The sequence below is a fragment of the Myotis myotis genome, unplaced genomic scaffold (genome assembly GCF_014108235.1).
Source record: "Myotis myotis isolate mMyoMyo1 unplaced genomic scaffold, mMyoMyo1.p scaffold_m19_p_4, whole genome shotgun sequence".
Taxonomy (NCBI): domain Eukaryota; kingdom Metazoa; phylum Chordata; class Mammalia; order Chiroptera; family Vespertilionidae; genus Myotis; species Myotis myotis.
Genome location: NW_023416346.1, coordinates 48,825,290 through 48,842,124, shown reverse-complemented (window position 1 = coordinate 48,842,124; position 16,835 = coordinate 48,825,290). Strand labels below are relative to the sequence as shown.

Genomic DNA, 16,835 nt, shown 5'->3' with positions numbered 1-16,835 from the left:
AGTGTTGACCTATGAACCAGGAGGTCATAGTTCGATTCCCAGTCAGGGCACATGCCCAGGTTGTGGGCTTGATTCCTAGTAGGGGGCATGCAGGTGGCAGCCGATCAATGATTCTCTCTCATAATTGATGTTTCTATCTCTCTCTATTCCTCCTTTCCTCTCTGAAATATATATATACTAGTGGCCTGGTGCACTAAATTCATGTATGGGGGAGGGTTCCCCTCAGCCCAGCCTGTACCCTCTCCAACTGGGGACCCCTTGGTGGATGTCCGACTGCCAGTTTAAGCCTGATCCCTCTCACAATCTGGGACCACTGGCTCCTAACTGCTCACGTGCCTGCCTGCCTGCCTGATCAGCCCTAACTACCTCTGCCTACCTGCCTGATTGCCCCTAACCCCTCTGCCTGCCTGACTGTCCCTAACTGCCTCTGCCTGCCTGCCTGATCACCCCTAACTGCTCTTCCCTGCCGGCTTAATCTCACCCCCAACTGCCCTCCCCTGCCAGCCTGATCTTGCCCCCAATGACCCTACCTGGCCAGCCTGATCTCACCCCCAATGACCCTTCCCTGCTGGCCTGATGTCGCCCCCAACTGCCCTGCCCTGCTGGCCTGATTGCTTCTAACCCCCTGCTGGCCTGATCTTGCCCCCAACTGCCCTCCGCTGCCAGCCTGATTGCACCTAACTGCCTCTGCCTTGGCCCCCACCACCATGGCTTTGTTCTGAGGGAAGTTGGACGTCCAGAAGATGGTGGGTCGACCCAGTCTACTTAGCATATTACCCTTTTATTAGTATAGATAGGTTATATAGTATAGGATTGCTTAAATGGGTGGGGGGAGTCTTTTTCAGCAGGAGGAGATGCTCTTGGCAGATAAAAATACATAATCCCTATATCTGTACTGATAGCCAGCCATATGCACTATACTGCCAAACTGGTCATTAAAAAAATTGAACCTCTTTCTTACACCTTACACCAAATAGCTGTTGCCCTTAAAACCCCTCCTCAGGTCCCACCTTAGGTTCTGCCTTTGCAGTTCACCAATTATGTTCTGATTGGTTGGTTTCTATGCCAGTCAGTGTCAAAAGCTCTGCCTCCTAGGAAGCCATTGGCTCCTCTCAGTTCACCCAGATTTCATTCTAATTGGTTGGTTTCTATGCCAGTCAGCGTCAAAAGCTCTGCCTTCTAGGCAGCCATTGCCTCCTTGCAGTTCACCCAGATTTGGTTCTGATTGGTCGGTTTCTATGCCAGTCAGCGTCAAAAGCTCTGCCTTCTAGGCAGCCATTGCCTCCTTGCAGTTCACCCAGATTTGGTTCTGATTGGTCGGTTTCTATGCCAGTCAGTGTCTCCATGCTTATGTCCGGGCCTGATCAGAGAGGCAGGGCTGACCAGCAGCCGACCCAGGCTGCTGGTGAGGGGGCTGAACTGCTGACCTCTCTGAGAGAGAGAGACGGGGCTGCTGGTGAGGCCTGGTGAGAGAGAGAGAGGCAAGGGCTGATCAGCAGCTGCCACGGAGGCTATGGATCAGACCCTGCTTCTCTCTCTGGGCCTTGCCAGCATCTGTGGCAGCTGCTGAGCAGCCCCGCCTCTCTCTTTCTCTCTCTCCGAGAGGTCAACAGTTCAGCCCCTTGCCAGTCCCCACACACCCGAGCCTGCTGCACATGCAGCCTGGTGTTTGGTCATCCCTTCAGTTGTTTTGGATGTTATCGACCCTGGCTCTTTATATATATAAAGACCAACCCTTTTTCCTGTTTCTATATCTTGTCTACTTCCCTTGGGCTTGAGAAGTAGGCCTTACCAGTCCTCTATTTCTGTGCTGTCAAGACTTTCTTTCCTTTGAACAAAGATACTTAAGCCCTAAACTTAAAAATAAATGAATGATTGAGCATGAATACTTTCATGCTTATACCAGAGAAACCCTAAGGCATTTTAAGCATTACTAAAACAATTCTATATTCTTATGCAGAAAAGTTAAAAGACCTAGAACACAATTAGCTTTGTTCTTTGCTCCAATTGCTATAAAAGTCTGGGTATACCACTGTTCTCTAATAAGTTAGGTTTTTTTTAAATGAATAAATAAAGTGCTAATGACTGTAATGTACAAAGAGTTTAGACAAATCAGGAAGAAAGAGATGAAGACTCTAAAAATAAAAAGTTGACTCATAAAATAAATCCCTTATAATGTGAAATCTCACTTTTAATAAGGAATTCAAATGTAAAATGATAATGAGACAGCATTTTTAGCCTGTCAGATTGACAAATATTTTTTAATCTTTGATTTTTTGCAGTTTATGATTGCAAATATATGAGAAAAGGATACTCTTACACACTGTTGGTAGGAGAGCAATTTTGCAATGTATAGAAAAATTTTAAAATGCACACACCCTGTGATTCCATAATTCCATTACTCAGATTTACCTTACAGATATAATCACGCAAGTGTTCAAAGGCATGTATATACAAGGATATTCATTACACCATTGTTTAGTAAAGCAAAAATATAAAAAAAGTTCAAAGTCTAAATATACTTGAAACAATTTAAATAGATGGCTGGTTAAATAAATATGGTGCATTTGTATGATACAATGCAATACTGTCATTAAAAATAATACAGTAAAGCCTGGCTGGTGTTGCTCAGTGGTTGAGCATCAAACCACGAACCAGGAGGTCACCAGTTTGATTCCTGTCCAGGGCACATGTCCAGGTTACAGGAACAGATCCCCAGCAGGAGGTATACAGGGAGGCAACCAATTGATGTTTCTCTCTCATCAATGTTTCTATCTCTTCCTTCCTTTCCTCTCTCTCTAAAATCAATACAAAATATAAAAAAAGAACATAGTAAAGATAAATATCTTCACATAGAAAAATGCCTGTATGTATTGTAAAGAAAAAAGAAACAAGTCAGAACATTTTTGAAAAGTCTGTGTGTCTATGTGTGCTTCTGTTTGAATATGCATAGAAAATACCTAGGAAATACACCTATATTGTTCTTAGAGATGGCTTTTACAGAGTTGACCATGAGAGTGGGAAATGGTATGTTTCTCTTACCATGCTTTTATACTGTTTTAATCCTTACAATAATTTAATTCTTTTGTAACAAAAATTTCAAAGTAAACAAATGGATGTGGAAAAGGGTGGTGGTGGTGACTTATGATCCTAATCCTATATAATAAAAGGTAATATGCAATTTGACTGAATGGCAGAACAACTGGTCGCTATGATGTGCACTGACCACCAGGGGGAAGATGCTCAACGCAGGAGGAGCTGGCCCCTGGTGGTCAGTGTGCTCCCACAGCGGGGAGCGCCGCTCAGCTGGCTTGCGGCTGGCAAGAACAGCATTGGAGGCAGGAGCCTCTCCCACCTCTGCTGCAGGTGGGCGTTAAGGAGCCAGGGACTCTGAGAGGGATATCTGACTGCCAGTTTAGGCCCCATCCCAGCAGTCAGACATCCCCCTAATCTGGCAGGTGGACATCCCCTGAGGGATCCCAGACTGTGAGAGGGCGCAGGCCAGGCTGAGGGACTCGCCACTCCCAGTCCACAAATGTCGTGTACTGGGCCTCTAGTACTTGAATAATTTCATACCTCATTTTGAGACTTAAGAAATAAGAAAGGGGGGCAAGGGAGGTACATTTTCATTTTGGTTGTGTAGACAAAGTCCAAGTTGTTCTAAACTTTGGCTTACTCAGTGGGGATTGAAACCTTCTCTGTACAGGCCCATTGGAAGGTGTGAGATACTATCTGCCTATTTGAAGACAAGGGGTTGATTTGAGGAATTGTAGAGGTAATTTTTTTAGCTCCAAAGTTCCATCCACCATTCTGATACGGATAATTGAGCTGATGGTGGCTACAAATATTAAATCACTCCAGTTTGTCCTTGAAGAGTAGAAAGGGATTTAGAAATTCCACTGTCCAACCTCAGGGTTTTTGTAATGGGCCATCACCCCTGCCCCCTTCTTCAGGGGAAGAGGTAAAGGTGGTAGACTCATGGATTTGTCTTTGGGACCAGCTTCATCATCCTTCTCTGATTTTACTGTCTTTGGTTGTGCCTTTTTCATATCTGGTTCACAGCCCTCCTTTACTAATGAAGAGATAATAACAATTCACTAATAACAAGTGAAACAGTACGCTTTTATTCAATCAAGATCTTGGTATTTAAGTGCTGATTACCTTCTCTTTACTGAGAACTTCACAAGGCAGACATACTCCTTAGAACAGAGAATAGCTGCTAGATTGGGGCCACTTAATTCTGCCAGAGGCAACAAAGTTTGCATTTATCAACTGGTCCATGAATCCAGCATGACCTTCACTAAGGTGGTTCTCCTGACTCCAGACTCTGTTGACAGAAGAAGAAACCACTTCCCTTATCCTGTCCTGTCTGTTGGCCTAACTAACTCCAAAGTCCTAGGGCTGGATTTGTTAGTGACAATTCAACTGATTTCAGGGGCAATTAGCCAGCCCTATTTCCTCAAACTATCAACCCTGTGCCTGTATTTTGAAATTTATTCCATAGGAAATAAGGAACCTCTGTGGTCATTTGAGTAACATGATCAAATGCAGGACTGTCTTATCTCTAATAGCATTTATATTTCAACTAATTGTTTATATGTTTGCCTCCTCACCTCAATCAAGTAATTCAAAGGGACTTGGTAACCCACTGGGTGTGATAGTTGAAGGAGAGGGTAAAGATGAAGACAACTGCAAGGTTTCATATCTAGATAACTAAAAGGATGACTGGAAGGAGACAGGAGTCATCACTGGAGAGGATACACTGGTTGAGGAGGATGCTATGGAGGAGGCTGGAACAGGGATTAAGAAAATAGACTCTATTGCTAAGTCTGCTTAGGTTTGAATCTTGGTTTGTCCGCTTACTAGCTTGGGAAACTTATGTAATCTCTTTTGTTCCTTATTTAACCTCCTGATGTCCCCATTTGTAAGGATGGTTAATAGTATTATCCTGCATTACAGGATGATTGTTTCAAATAAGTTAATGTATGTTATGTTATGTGCTTAGAATGGTGCCTGGCTCAGAGTAAGTGCTAAATTAGTGTTTGCTATTTTGATTATTAGACATAGTGATTTTTAAATATTTGGGGGTACATCTAGATTGTTATATCTAACTAAAATTTGGAAAATAAATTATGAAGCTTTTGGTAGATATTGGTCTACAAAGGGAGAAGTGACAGAACTCTTGGTAGCACTAATATCAAAGGATTTGAAAAAGAGACTAAAAGTTAGTGGTCAGAGAGAGAAGAGGAACCTTATAGGCATGATATGGATGCCAAGAGCGTTGTCAACTAATGAGATTAAAATGCAACACAGATATTGTACCTGTGTGTATGTGGAGGGAAGGAAGATGAAAGGGGAAAATAAAATTTCAATATGGTCAATTCCTCATAAGTATTTTCTACCCAACCAGCCCCTGAGTGGTCAGTGGCTCTAGCTTCTTTCTTTCATCCCACACTAGCCCTCTCAGCTCCCACTGCCATTCAGAGGACCAGTAACAACCAGCTGGGATGGTGGTAACTGTTCATGATGGTCCCAACTAAGGATCAGCTCAACTAATGTCCACTGACTCATTCTTCTTTACTCCAATTAGTAACAAAGAAAAAAAGGGAGGACAGATGAGCACAGGAACCCAGCAACTACTGTTTGTGATATGACTCAGGACCCACCTGCCCCAGTGTTCTGACTCTGAATAAGGTATCTGTGGTCTTCCTCTATGATGCTAATCTCATGAGGGTAACATGAGCCTCAAGCATTATTTTTTTTTATCACTAACCCATCACTACAGGACCCACTGTGAACAAGCCACCTTCATTCTCACTATCGATGTCGTCCATTTACTTCCTTCTGACCAGTGTGTCTCCCTCCTCTTTCTTCCTTTCCAGCTCAAGGCCTGTTTCTTATCTGAAATGTTCTGCCCTTGAAATCTCTCTGACTACTTGTATCCAGACTGACCTCCTATATTGTCCATTTTACACACTTTGGACATTGTAGCATGTTTCCTTGTACTGTACTATTTCTTTCTCATGTTTGTTGTTGGCATATGGGAAAGAATCAGTACAAGGTGGTGTTTGGTGCACTGGGATAGAACTGATGGAGTGGAGATGGAGGAGCTCTGAATGTTGCACTGATATTTCACACTTGAACTGAGTTTGTGACAAGAGCCATAATCTGAAAAAACCAAAAACAGTCAGGAGCCTGGTGTGAAAAGGAAACAGAAAATAGTTGCCCTCTAGAAAACTATACCTGTGAGGTGAAGGAGGACAAAGAAGAGTAACTCCTTAACTAGACATGTGTATGTGGGTTAAAGGCTATTCACCACTATGAGTGTGAGGTTGCAGAAAGAAAGCCCTGAGTTGGTGGTAACCCTGAAGGGAGATGAGGAAGATCATGACTAAAAAACCTCATGCGTTTCTTTTTAGTCACTCACTTTTGAGATTACTTCATGGTTTCTTCCTTGTGAAGTGTTACATAGCCAGCTCTCTTGGTCTACTTGAGTTCAAGTTTTAATAATTTTTTTCCAGAAAGGCAAACATCACTATATTCAGTCTTTTGTGACTCTTGGAACACAGAAGTCCATGTCCATTAAGATGGGTGGACTGGTTAGACAGCATGTGCATGTCTGTTCTCCCCATGAGACTATAAATTTCTCAAGGGCACTAACTGTATCTTTTAAATTTATTGTGAGGCATATGATTAGTAGTCATAAATGCTTAGAAAATTGAATAGAACTGAAAAGAATTAATATTTGTTGGAACTCTGTCTTCAATGAGTTATTCTAGACAGACACTACTTGTAGCTGCTTTGTTTATTTTCAGCTTTGTTGTAAATATTACCACTTCTAATGATTCCTTAGAAGCAGAGTGGTGTAGTAGAAAGAGTGTCTGGAGAGAGAGCTTTTGTCTCGGTACAGGGCTCAGCTAAGTGACCTTGGACATGTCACTTCAGAACTAATGATCTCTAAGCTCTCTACAATTGTGATCTGTGAGTGAAGTAGGCCAGGTTTATTAAAATTCAGCACAGATATATGAGTGGAGGTAACTCACTTAATCAGTTTAGTCAATATGATGCCATGCAGTCACTCTGACCTTTTTTTTCCCCTATGAAGTGGCTGATTTATTTTCTTGACACAACCCATTTTTTTTGGCCTAGAACTTTGTGGAATGAAAAATCATAGAATTAAAGCTGTTACTCAGATTATTATAGGCATAAACACCTACTGTTATATAAGGAAATTCAGGTAACAAAGAGTTAGTAATATTAATAATAGTTTGTATTAGTGCTTATGTGATTATGTCAAATGTTAAATAATAATTCTCATTTTAAACTTGCAACATCCTATGATGTAGGTAATATCATTAACCCCATTATACAGATAAGAAAATGATGCTCAATCAGGGTAAACACCATTCCAAAGGTCATGCAATCTGAACTTTTAGCTACTATGTGTTAGTGGGTACTTAATACTTAAAAAATAAACAATTTAGATTAGCCAGAAGGTCATATCATCACAGTTTCAATGAATAGGAGTAGTAGTAGTTAGTACTAGCTATCATTTATTGAATATCCATTTTCAGGCACTGTTGTAAGTAATATACATGTATTCTTTTATTTAATTCTCACTATAACTATGAAATAGACTCCATTGTCATTCCCATTTACAGATAAAGAAACTGAGGTTTGGAGAGATTAAGTGACTTGTCCAGGTAAAGACACCTCCGAGGTGGATGACTCCAAAGCCTCTGTTCTTTCCACCATACCAGGCTGCCTATAAATAGCAGGGTGACTTTTATAATTCTCTCTTTTAATTTCTGCTCTCATATTGACTGATATTTATAGGCTAGACTCTTTAACCCCTATTGTTGCTCCAATCACATTTGCCTGGGCCCTTAGTGTCCCCCTTCACACTGTTCAATCTCTGAGACCAAAGATCAGACTGGAGAAGGAGTAAATAGAGTGCCTCGTTGCTGATTTTCTACAATCTTAATACAAAAACTTACCAGTGTAGCTGAGACTTAATCTCACTAGCTCATCTGTGAGACCAAATTCAATTTGGAGGTATCTGCCACAGAAAAATGAGTAATTATGGCAGAGCTCACAGGGGTGGGCCATGGGGAGAAGGTTGGCTTAGCCTCTTTCCTCCTGCCTGCATTGATGCAAGTGACCAAGAAAGAAAAGTACTTGGGTGGGCTCTTGATACAGAAGCCAGCAGCTCTACCTCCCTATTGCTCAAATACTTAGACTTTAGTGAACAAGGAGGGATGACTTTGAGGTTATGCAGCTTGCCTGACAGCAAAAGGGAGACCCATTGTCATCAAGGCCAGGCAGAAGGAGGTAATCTGTGAACTGGGCCAGCTTGTTCACCAGCCTCTCCCTCTCACTGTACTGGTGGTGACTTGTGATGAGTGCCACCTGTCATCTGGTCTCTCCACACAATATTATGGGTTAAGTCAAACTGATAGAGTAAAGCTGAAAATAATAGTCACTGACTTCTGTCTAGCATTTAATTTTTTTTCAAAATACTTTAACATATTTTATTTTATTTCTTCTTTACAATAGATCCCTGATTAGGTAGGGGCATATATTACTAGCTTCATTTTATAGATGAGAAAATTGAGATGTAGAGTGATTCCATAATTGGACTTGTGTAAAAGACATCCAATTGACACCCAACTTAATGAGTTGCCCAAAGTGTTTGGCCTGCTACAACTGGCTAGTACCTGAAACTCTGAATTAGAGGCTGTCATTCTGTTTTCTAGGCCAGTAGTTTTCCAGCTATGCTTGCTCCTCAGGCAGAAAGCAGGTATGGGAGTGTGTTTGTGTGTGTGTGTGTGTGTGTGTGTGTGTGTGTGTGTGTGTGTGAACAAGTAGGGCTTTGGCTCCCAATCTGCACTTAAACTAGGGAAGCTCTGCTTGGATTAGTTTGTCTGTTTTACATCTGGGCAGGATTTTATTTCATGAAAAGCTCTGAAAACGTTTGAAAGCCACTTATCTAGGCTAGTATTTCTCATAGAGTATAGTGGGTTGAAGTGTGTCACCTTAAAAGATATGTTCAAGTCTTAAACCCCAGTATCTATGAATGTGACCTTATTTGAAAAAAAGGGTCTTTGTAGATATAATTAAGTTAAAATGAGGTAATCCTGGATTAGGGTGAGCCCTAAACCAAATCTCTGCTGTGTTTATAAAAGAAAGGAGAGGAGTATTTGAACACAAAGACACCGAGGAGGACTGTATGTGATGAGAGAGGCAGAGATTGAAGTGATGTGGCTATAAGCCAAGGCATGGAACAGATTCTCCTTAGCGGCTCCAGAAGGAACTAGCCCTGCCAACACCTTTATTTTGGAGTTCTGGCCTCCTGAACCATTTCTTTATTTAAAGCCACCCAGTTTGTGGTATTTTGTTATGGTAGGTATGTGAAACAAATACAGAGAGGTACATATACCTCTTATCTAGAAACATGTGGTCTTATTAAAATTTTGATTCCAGGCCAAAACCCCAAGATTCTGATTCTTTAGGTATGTAATGGGACTCGGGGATGTGCATTTTGACAAGTTCTCCATATGCACAATTATTGATCTTTGAGCTTATTGTGACCATACACAGGTACAAGTCTTTGGGCTATTGCTAGATTTGCTGTCCCTGCTTACTGATGCTTTTCTAGTGATGCCCAGAGTCAGTGAGCTAAAGGGAGTAGATTTAATGGACAAGAAATAGGCTGGTATTAAACCTTCTGTAGTCCAAAATATTTGAATTCTGAGAATTATTTGAGTGTTTACCCCAAGGAATCACAAGTCTTCTAAGTCGTCAAAAACTATTCCTACTGAAATAGGCCATAGTGGTACAGTGGTTCCAGACTGGATACTGCCAAGAGGGTCATATTTCTTTTTTCCCCCCAAATATATTTTATTGATTTTTTACAGAGAGGAAGGTAGAGGGACAGAGAGTTGGAAACATCGATGGGAGAGAAACATCGATCAGCTGCCTCTTGCACACTCCCTACTGGGAATGTGCCTGCAACCAAGGTACATGCCCTTGACAGGAATTGAACCTGGGACCCTTTAGTCTGCAGGCCGATGCTCTATCCACTGAGCCAAACCAGTTAGGATGAGGGTCATATTTCTGAAGCAGCATGAAGGCCACAGAATAACACACTCAAGAAGACAGTACAGTAACAACACACACACACACACACACACACACACACACACATGTTCTACTTGTTGTCTAGTACAAGGAATTCAATCTAATAGAGACCACCATTTTTACTTAAAGAGTTATCCTTATTAAAAATGCAGGTCTCCATGTAAGTGTTGATCCTTGAAGTCAGTGTCAACCATTTGTGCCTGGCCTCCAATCTTTATCTGAGAGCAGTTTTGATAGGCTAAAAGAGGACAGTGGACTGGGGCTAGAGGAAGCTGAGGGGTTCTTGCTGCCAGCTTTAGGTCAAACTCCATGCCCAATAAAGCTAAAGAGGGCACTATTTTACACAAGATTGATGGAGGTCAGCTGTGCCTAATCCCTTGGAGAGATGAGAGAGGGCCTCTGTGAAAAAGGACAGGTGTTTGTGGGAGAAGTGTCTTCCTGAGAGTCCCCTACCCATCTGGATCCAAGGTCCTTCAGGAGGCCTGTGTTTACTCACATCCCTTCTTGCCCCCAGGTAAATAAATGTTGTTTCTCTCTCCTCCAAAGGCAGAGCTCCTGCACAGTGACGATCTGTTGTTATAGTTACTGACGTCTGACTTATTACAGCGATTGTCAAAGCAATGCAAGAAAATGAAATTTAGCAGAGGCTGGTGTAGGGGTTGGGAGGGAGAGAAGAGAGGGAAGAGAAGGCTGCTGAAGAGCTGACAGCTTTGTGTGTTTGTACAAATGGTGTTATATTTGAGTATGGACAAAGGAAGTCTTATACTAGCAGTGTGTCTGAAAGGATCTTGGTAAAGACAGATTCCCCCAAATAGCTTTACCCAGGTTTAATATGCCTGATAGTCCACCATTAGTGATTCATTTCTGTGAGCGAAGCACAGCCTTTCTTCAGGGAAGGTCGTGCCTTAGATTGTACTTTAGTATAAGTTTATCTGGTACCTTTCTTCCTCAGAGTTTGCCAGAGCAATGGGGAAAGATGGGGAAAGTGGAGGCCATCAAATAAGAACTTGGCCTACTTTCAAACTCAGGACTGATATTGCTAGTTCCCTCTTTGGAACCACCTCTGTGTTCTCCTCTCTTTCAAAACAGTTATGATGCCAAATGGGAGTGAATATGAAAGTCATGATGTCTTTTGCAATCAGCCTACCATGTGCTTTTCTGGGAGATGCACTTAATTCCTTCATATTAATCAGTAAATATTTATTCAGGGGTTGACAAAAGTAGGTTTATAGTTGTGAGTATGTAAAACAGTTTATTATTGTATTACTAGTGGTCTTGTGCATGGCACTCATACAAGAGGGGGTGTCCCTCAGCCTGGCCTGTGCCCTCTCCAATCTGGGACTCCTCGGAGGATGTCCAACTGCCGGTTTAGGGCCAATCCCTAAACTGGCAGTCGGACATCCCTCCCACAGTCTGGGACTGCTGGCTCCTAACTGCTCACCTGCCTGCCTGCCTGATCGTCCCTAACCACTCTGCCTGCCAGCCTGATCAACCCCAACTGTCCCCCTTTCTGGCCTGATCACCCCTAACTGCCTGCCCCTGCCAGACTTATTGGCCTCAACTATCCCCCCTGCCAGCCTACTCACCCTCAACTGTCCCTACTGCTGGCCTGCTTGCCCACAACTCCCCTCCCCTTCCAGCCTGCTCCCCTTCAACTGTCCCCCTTGCCAGCCTGATTGCTCGTAACCACCTCTGCCTCAGCTCTGCCACCATGGCTTTGTCCAGAAGGTCTCCCAGTCTAATTAGCATATTACCCTTTTATTAGTATAGATAGAAGCCTGGTGCATGGGTGGGGGCTGGCTGGTCTGCCCTGAAGGAGGTCTCAGATCAGTGTGGGGGGTCTCCTTGGGGGGTGTGGCTGGCCTAGGCGAGGGGCAGTTTGCAGGCTGGAAAAGCCCCTGGCTTTGTCCAGAAGGATGTCTGGAAGGTCTCCAGAAGGTCTCCCAGTCTAATTAGCATATTACTCTTTTATTAGTATAGATTATTATTTATTAATTATTATAATTTACTTACTTTTGCTTACCCCTGTATATTACCCGTTATATACTAGGCACTAGGTTAGGTACTGATAGGAGAAGCATTGGAAACACTTGGGCATTAGATTGTGTCTCACATTAAAAATATACAATTTAGCCCTGGACCGTTTTTCTCAGTGGTTAGAACATTGGCCCATGGACCAAAGGGTCACAGGTTTGATTCCCCATCAAAGGCACATACATTGGTTGCAGGCTTGATCCCTGGCCTGGATAAGGGTATATGTGGGAGGCAACCAATCAATGTATCTCTCTCACATTGATGTTTTTCTCTATTTCTCTCCCCCTCCTTCCTCCTTTCCATTCTCTCTAAAAATCAATGGAAAAATATCCCCGGGTGAGGATTAAAAAAACCAATCTAGTTACAGATATCAGACAATTACACAAGTAAAGCTGACCAATAGTATATAGTAATGAGTGATTGGTAGTTAAATGAAGGGCTCCATAATCTCAGAGGTGAGCAAGATAATTTTGCTGCAGGGTAGCTGGAGAAATGTAAGTTCAGATTGGCATATTAAATCACTCAGGCACTTAGCAGGGCTTTGGGGAAATGGGGCACAGAACAAATCATTTTTTATGTGGATGGTGATGTAGACTAAGTAGGGAACATGTTTACATCTCTCTGCTTTGGTATTAATTCACATGATGAATTCTTTCCAGAGAGCTCATCCATCCATACTCCACTGACCTACCCCATCTCAGAACTGTGCTTGGAATTCAGACTGCCAGGGAAGCAATACAGCCTAGTGGTTAAGAGGGTGTGTTTAGGCCTGGCTGGCATGGCTCAGTGGTTCAGCATTGACCTATGAACCAGGAGGTCACAGTTCGATTTCGGTCAGGGCACATGCCTGGGTTGCAGGCTCGATCTGCAGTGTGGGGCATGCAGGAGGCAGCCGATCAATAATTCTCTCTCATCAGTGATGTTTCTATCTCACTCCCTCTCCCTTCCTCTCTGAAATAAATTTTAAAAAATTAAAAAGAGGGTGTGTTTAGGAGGTAGGCTGCTTGGGTTTCAATCCTGGCTATGATATTTATTGTGATCTTAGACAACTGACAATCATCCTGTGACTATATTTTTCTCATTGATAGAATGGGGATAATAATAATAGTGTCTATCTAACAGAATTACTGGGAGGATTAGATAAAGTAAGTCATCTATGGTGCTTAGCATAGTGCTGATTGCGTATTATTCATTTATAGAATAAATATTTATTGAGCGTATTTGATGTTGCAGACACTTTCCCAGTGTTGGAATATAGCAATGAAGAAGAGAGATAAGGTCCCTTTTCTTTTGGCACTGTATTAAATGCTGATGGAAGAGAAAGGGATTCAGGCCTTTTACTCAAGGAACTTTTAATCTAATGTTTTCCTTTCTGCTCTATCAATTATAATTCTTAGTCTTCTAGTTATCGCTAAGCTTATTTTCATTTCTTTTGTTTAGGAAATTATTGAAGCTATGAATTTCCTTTAAACCTAGCTTTGGTCATATCCCATAAGATTTGATGTTGCATGTTTTCATTATGAACTAGAGGCCCAGTGTATGAAATCCATGCACAGGTAGGGTCCTTAGTGGCTGTCAGCTGCTGGCTGAGACCTCCCTTCATTCCGTGCCACCCACTGGTGGTCAGCACATGTCATAGCAAGTGATCGAATTCCTGGTTGGGTGAACTCCTGAGGGGACAGTGCATATTATATATATATTTTTTTTTCTTTTTTCTTCTTCTAAGCATTTTGCAATTTTAGTTTTGATTTATACTATTTCTACTTTTTAATGTATTGTACTGTTCCACATTTGAAGACTCTGTATTTTCTTTGTCCCTACTATGCACTCAATGCTATGCTCCAAAGGAAGAAATACAAACAGAAGATGTGCTTGACTTGAGGGGTTTAGAAAAGACTAGGGAAGATGGGACTGGAAAAGACTGTTAATGAAGACTGTTGAGTGCTAGGCTTCTTGAATTGGTTTCTCTTCTAATGGGAAGACATTGTAGTTGCTGAAAGGATGGACAGGAATTATAGAATTGTTACAATATTTTGGGGAGAATAAGCAGCATCATTGTTCAGAATTTTTTGAGGGAAAGAAAGAGGTTAGAGGGAGACAGTCCAGTTAGAAGATTTTAATGTTACTCTAGGACATTGGTTCCCAAACCTGAGTATGCATAAGAATTCCCTAGAGGGCTTATTAAGACACAGCTTGCTGGGCCCCATCCCCAGTTTCTAATTCAGCCTCTGGTGGTGCCTGAGGATTTGCATTTGCATTTAGCAAGTTCCCATGGTGATGCTAATGCTGGAGCACACTTTGAGCACCAGTATTGTAGAAGAGATATGATAAGGACCAGAGGCAGAGTGGTGGGAGTTGGGCTAGAGAGGAAAGTATGTAAGATATATTAGGAAGGAAGAAACCACAAGGTTTAGGGATTGGATATGGAGGCAAGGGAGAGGAAGCACTTGAAGATGACTCCAGAATATGAAACTTAGGTGTCTCTGAGGGCAGTGGAATTGCCTGACAAACACCTGAACATCTAAGGGTGGAATGCAGTCATATGACAGGTATTAGAAAAAATGTGAGTCCCTGTATCCATCTGCATTTGCATTGTGACTCTCATGTTTAAAGGCCTCCTGTCCTTCAAGAGAGAAGCTAATAAAAGGAGAAAGCTCAGGTTTATGTTTGGTTTCTTCTTTTGTAGAATGTGACTTTGAGTAGAGAAAGAAAATAAAGATAGAGAGCAGAGGGTAGGGAGGGTAAAAGAAGCTTGAATATTTTGGAAATGGAGAGCATACTTTTTGGTTGTTAAGTATTGAATATATAAGGGAAAATACTAATAAGGGAATGGAAAATGAGTAAAACTCAGCATAGGCCATGCAGGGTAGCTCTAGGATACCACCTAAGATCATTGATGAGGACAGAGGGTTGCCAGGATAGGGCTTCTCAACTCTAGCCTACCTGACCTTCCCTAGTTTCAAGGCTTCTGATTATAGTTTCCTGTTATCCGTGGCTATTTTCCAGGCTATAGGGACTTCTCTTACCTGTTTCTCTCCACTGGGCCTCCTGTAGCTGAGCAGAAGCTCCACAGCACCCACCACTTCCTTGCGGATAGCATAGAGCAAGGCATCACCTACATACACGCTGTGGTTCAGCAGTAGCTCCATGATCTCCAAGTTTTCATTCTCAATGGCAATGAGCAGAGCATTCCGGCCTAGAGGATCCATGCAGTTGATGTTGACATTGTAGTAGATCTCTGCCTCCTGGAGGGCCTGCTTCACAGTGGCATAGTCCCCCTTCTCTACAGCATTGAGGAAGGCCTTCTCCTCTGCAGAGAGCTCAGTCTCCGCCCTCACAATTTGCAGGGGAATTCGGTCTCTGTACGGTGAGTAGTTGACCTTTTTGTAGTACAGTTGGGCCATGGTTCATAGCAATTTAGAAACCTGAATAAGGAGAGAAAGGGAGACCAAAGATATTCTTAGATAACTGAAGGTCTCAAATGGTTAACTGTGGAGGCAACCTTGCTAATGGGTTGGAAAATCCCAAACTTTTTCTTCTTTATTTTTATTTTTTTACTGTACACTTCATTATTTTATTAAAACTATGGTGATTTTAAAAAATGTATATTTATTGTTGAAAGTATTACAGATGTCTCCTTTGCTTGTTTGTGTTATTTTCCCCATTGACCCCTTCCATATCCACCCCTCCCAAGCCTTTACCATTTTATTGTCTGTGTCCATGAGTTATTCATATAAGTTCCCTGGTTAATCACTCCCCTCCCACCCCACCCCCCACTTTCCCTCTGGAATTTTTTAGTCTGTTCCATGCTTCTATGTCTCTAGTTCTATTTTATTCATCAGTTTATTTTGTTCATTAGATTCCACATATGAGTGAGATCATGTGATCCTTATCTTTCTTTGACTGGCTTGTTTCATTTAGCATAATACTCTTCAGGTCCATCCATGCTGTTGCAAATGGTAACAGTTCCTTCTTTTTTTATAGCTGTGTAGTATTCCATTGTGTAAATATACCACAGCTTTTTTATCCACTCATCTGCCGGTGATTCCCAAACTGTTTCAATGTCACAATCTTTTTCTTCTTGAAAATGAGTATAGCTCAGGCTTTGGGGTCAGAAATACCTAGGCTCAAATCCTGACTTTACCAGCTCTATGACCTTGGATAAGTTACTCAAGCCAATCCCTCTGTGTTTCAGTTTATTATTATTAAGTTTATCAATATTAATAATATGTACAGCAGTTATCATTGTGTACCAGCCTCTGTGCTAAAGAATAATTTCTACCTCATAAAGCTATTGTGAGAGTTAAATAACATAATGCATTATCAAAGCAGCTGGCTCAGGGTAAACCTCCTGAGACATGGAACAAGCTAGTTCCCTCCTTCTCTTCTGCTGCCTGAAAATACTCATGATAATACTTCTGATTTGTGATGCAAAGTTGGAGTTCATCTTTGGCCAATTTCTTTGGGCTCTGGGCCTATGGGCTTGTGCTGATTTTCAGGATTGAATTTGAAGTTGCCCCAGATGCAGATCCTGGATTGCCATCCCATTTTAGTGCTAACTGAAATCCCATTTCTTGCTGCTATTCACTGGGGGAGGGGTACTGGCTCCAATAGGCCAAAGGCAGCTGCAAAAGATAAGCACACACACTCTCTGTTCACTC

At 42.1% G+C, this 16,835-nt stretch overlaps 1 protein-coding gene across 1 annotated transcript in view; it reads right to left on the bottom strand.

Annotated features, from left to right (window-relative positions):
* Positions 1-15,578, bottom strand: part of TRPC5 (transient receptor potential cation channel subfamily C member 5) — a 161,994-nt gene extending 146,416 nt beyond the window's left edge. Inside the window, exon 1 of the mRNA XM_036306008.1 lies at positions 15,201-15,578. Within this exon, the coding sequence (XP_036161901.1) occupies positions 15,201-15,578 (378 nt within the window). The remainder of the gene's footprint in view (positions 1-15,200) is intronic.
* Positions 15,579-16,835: the final 1,257 nt, after the last annotated feature.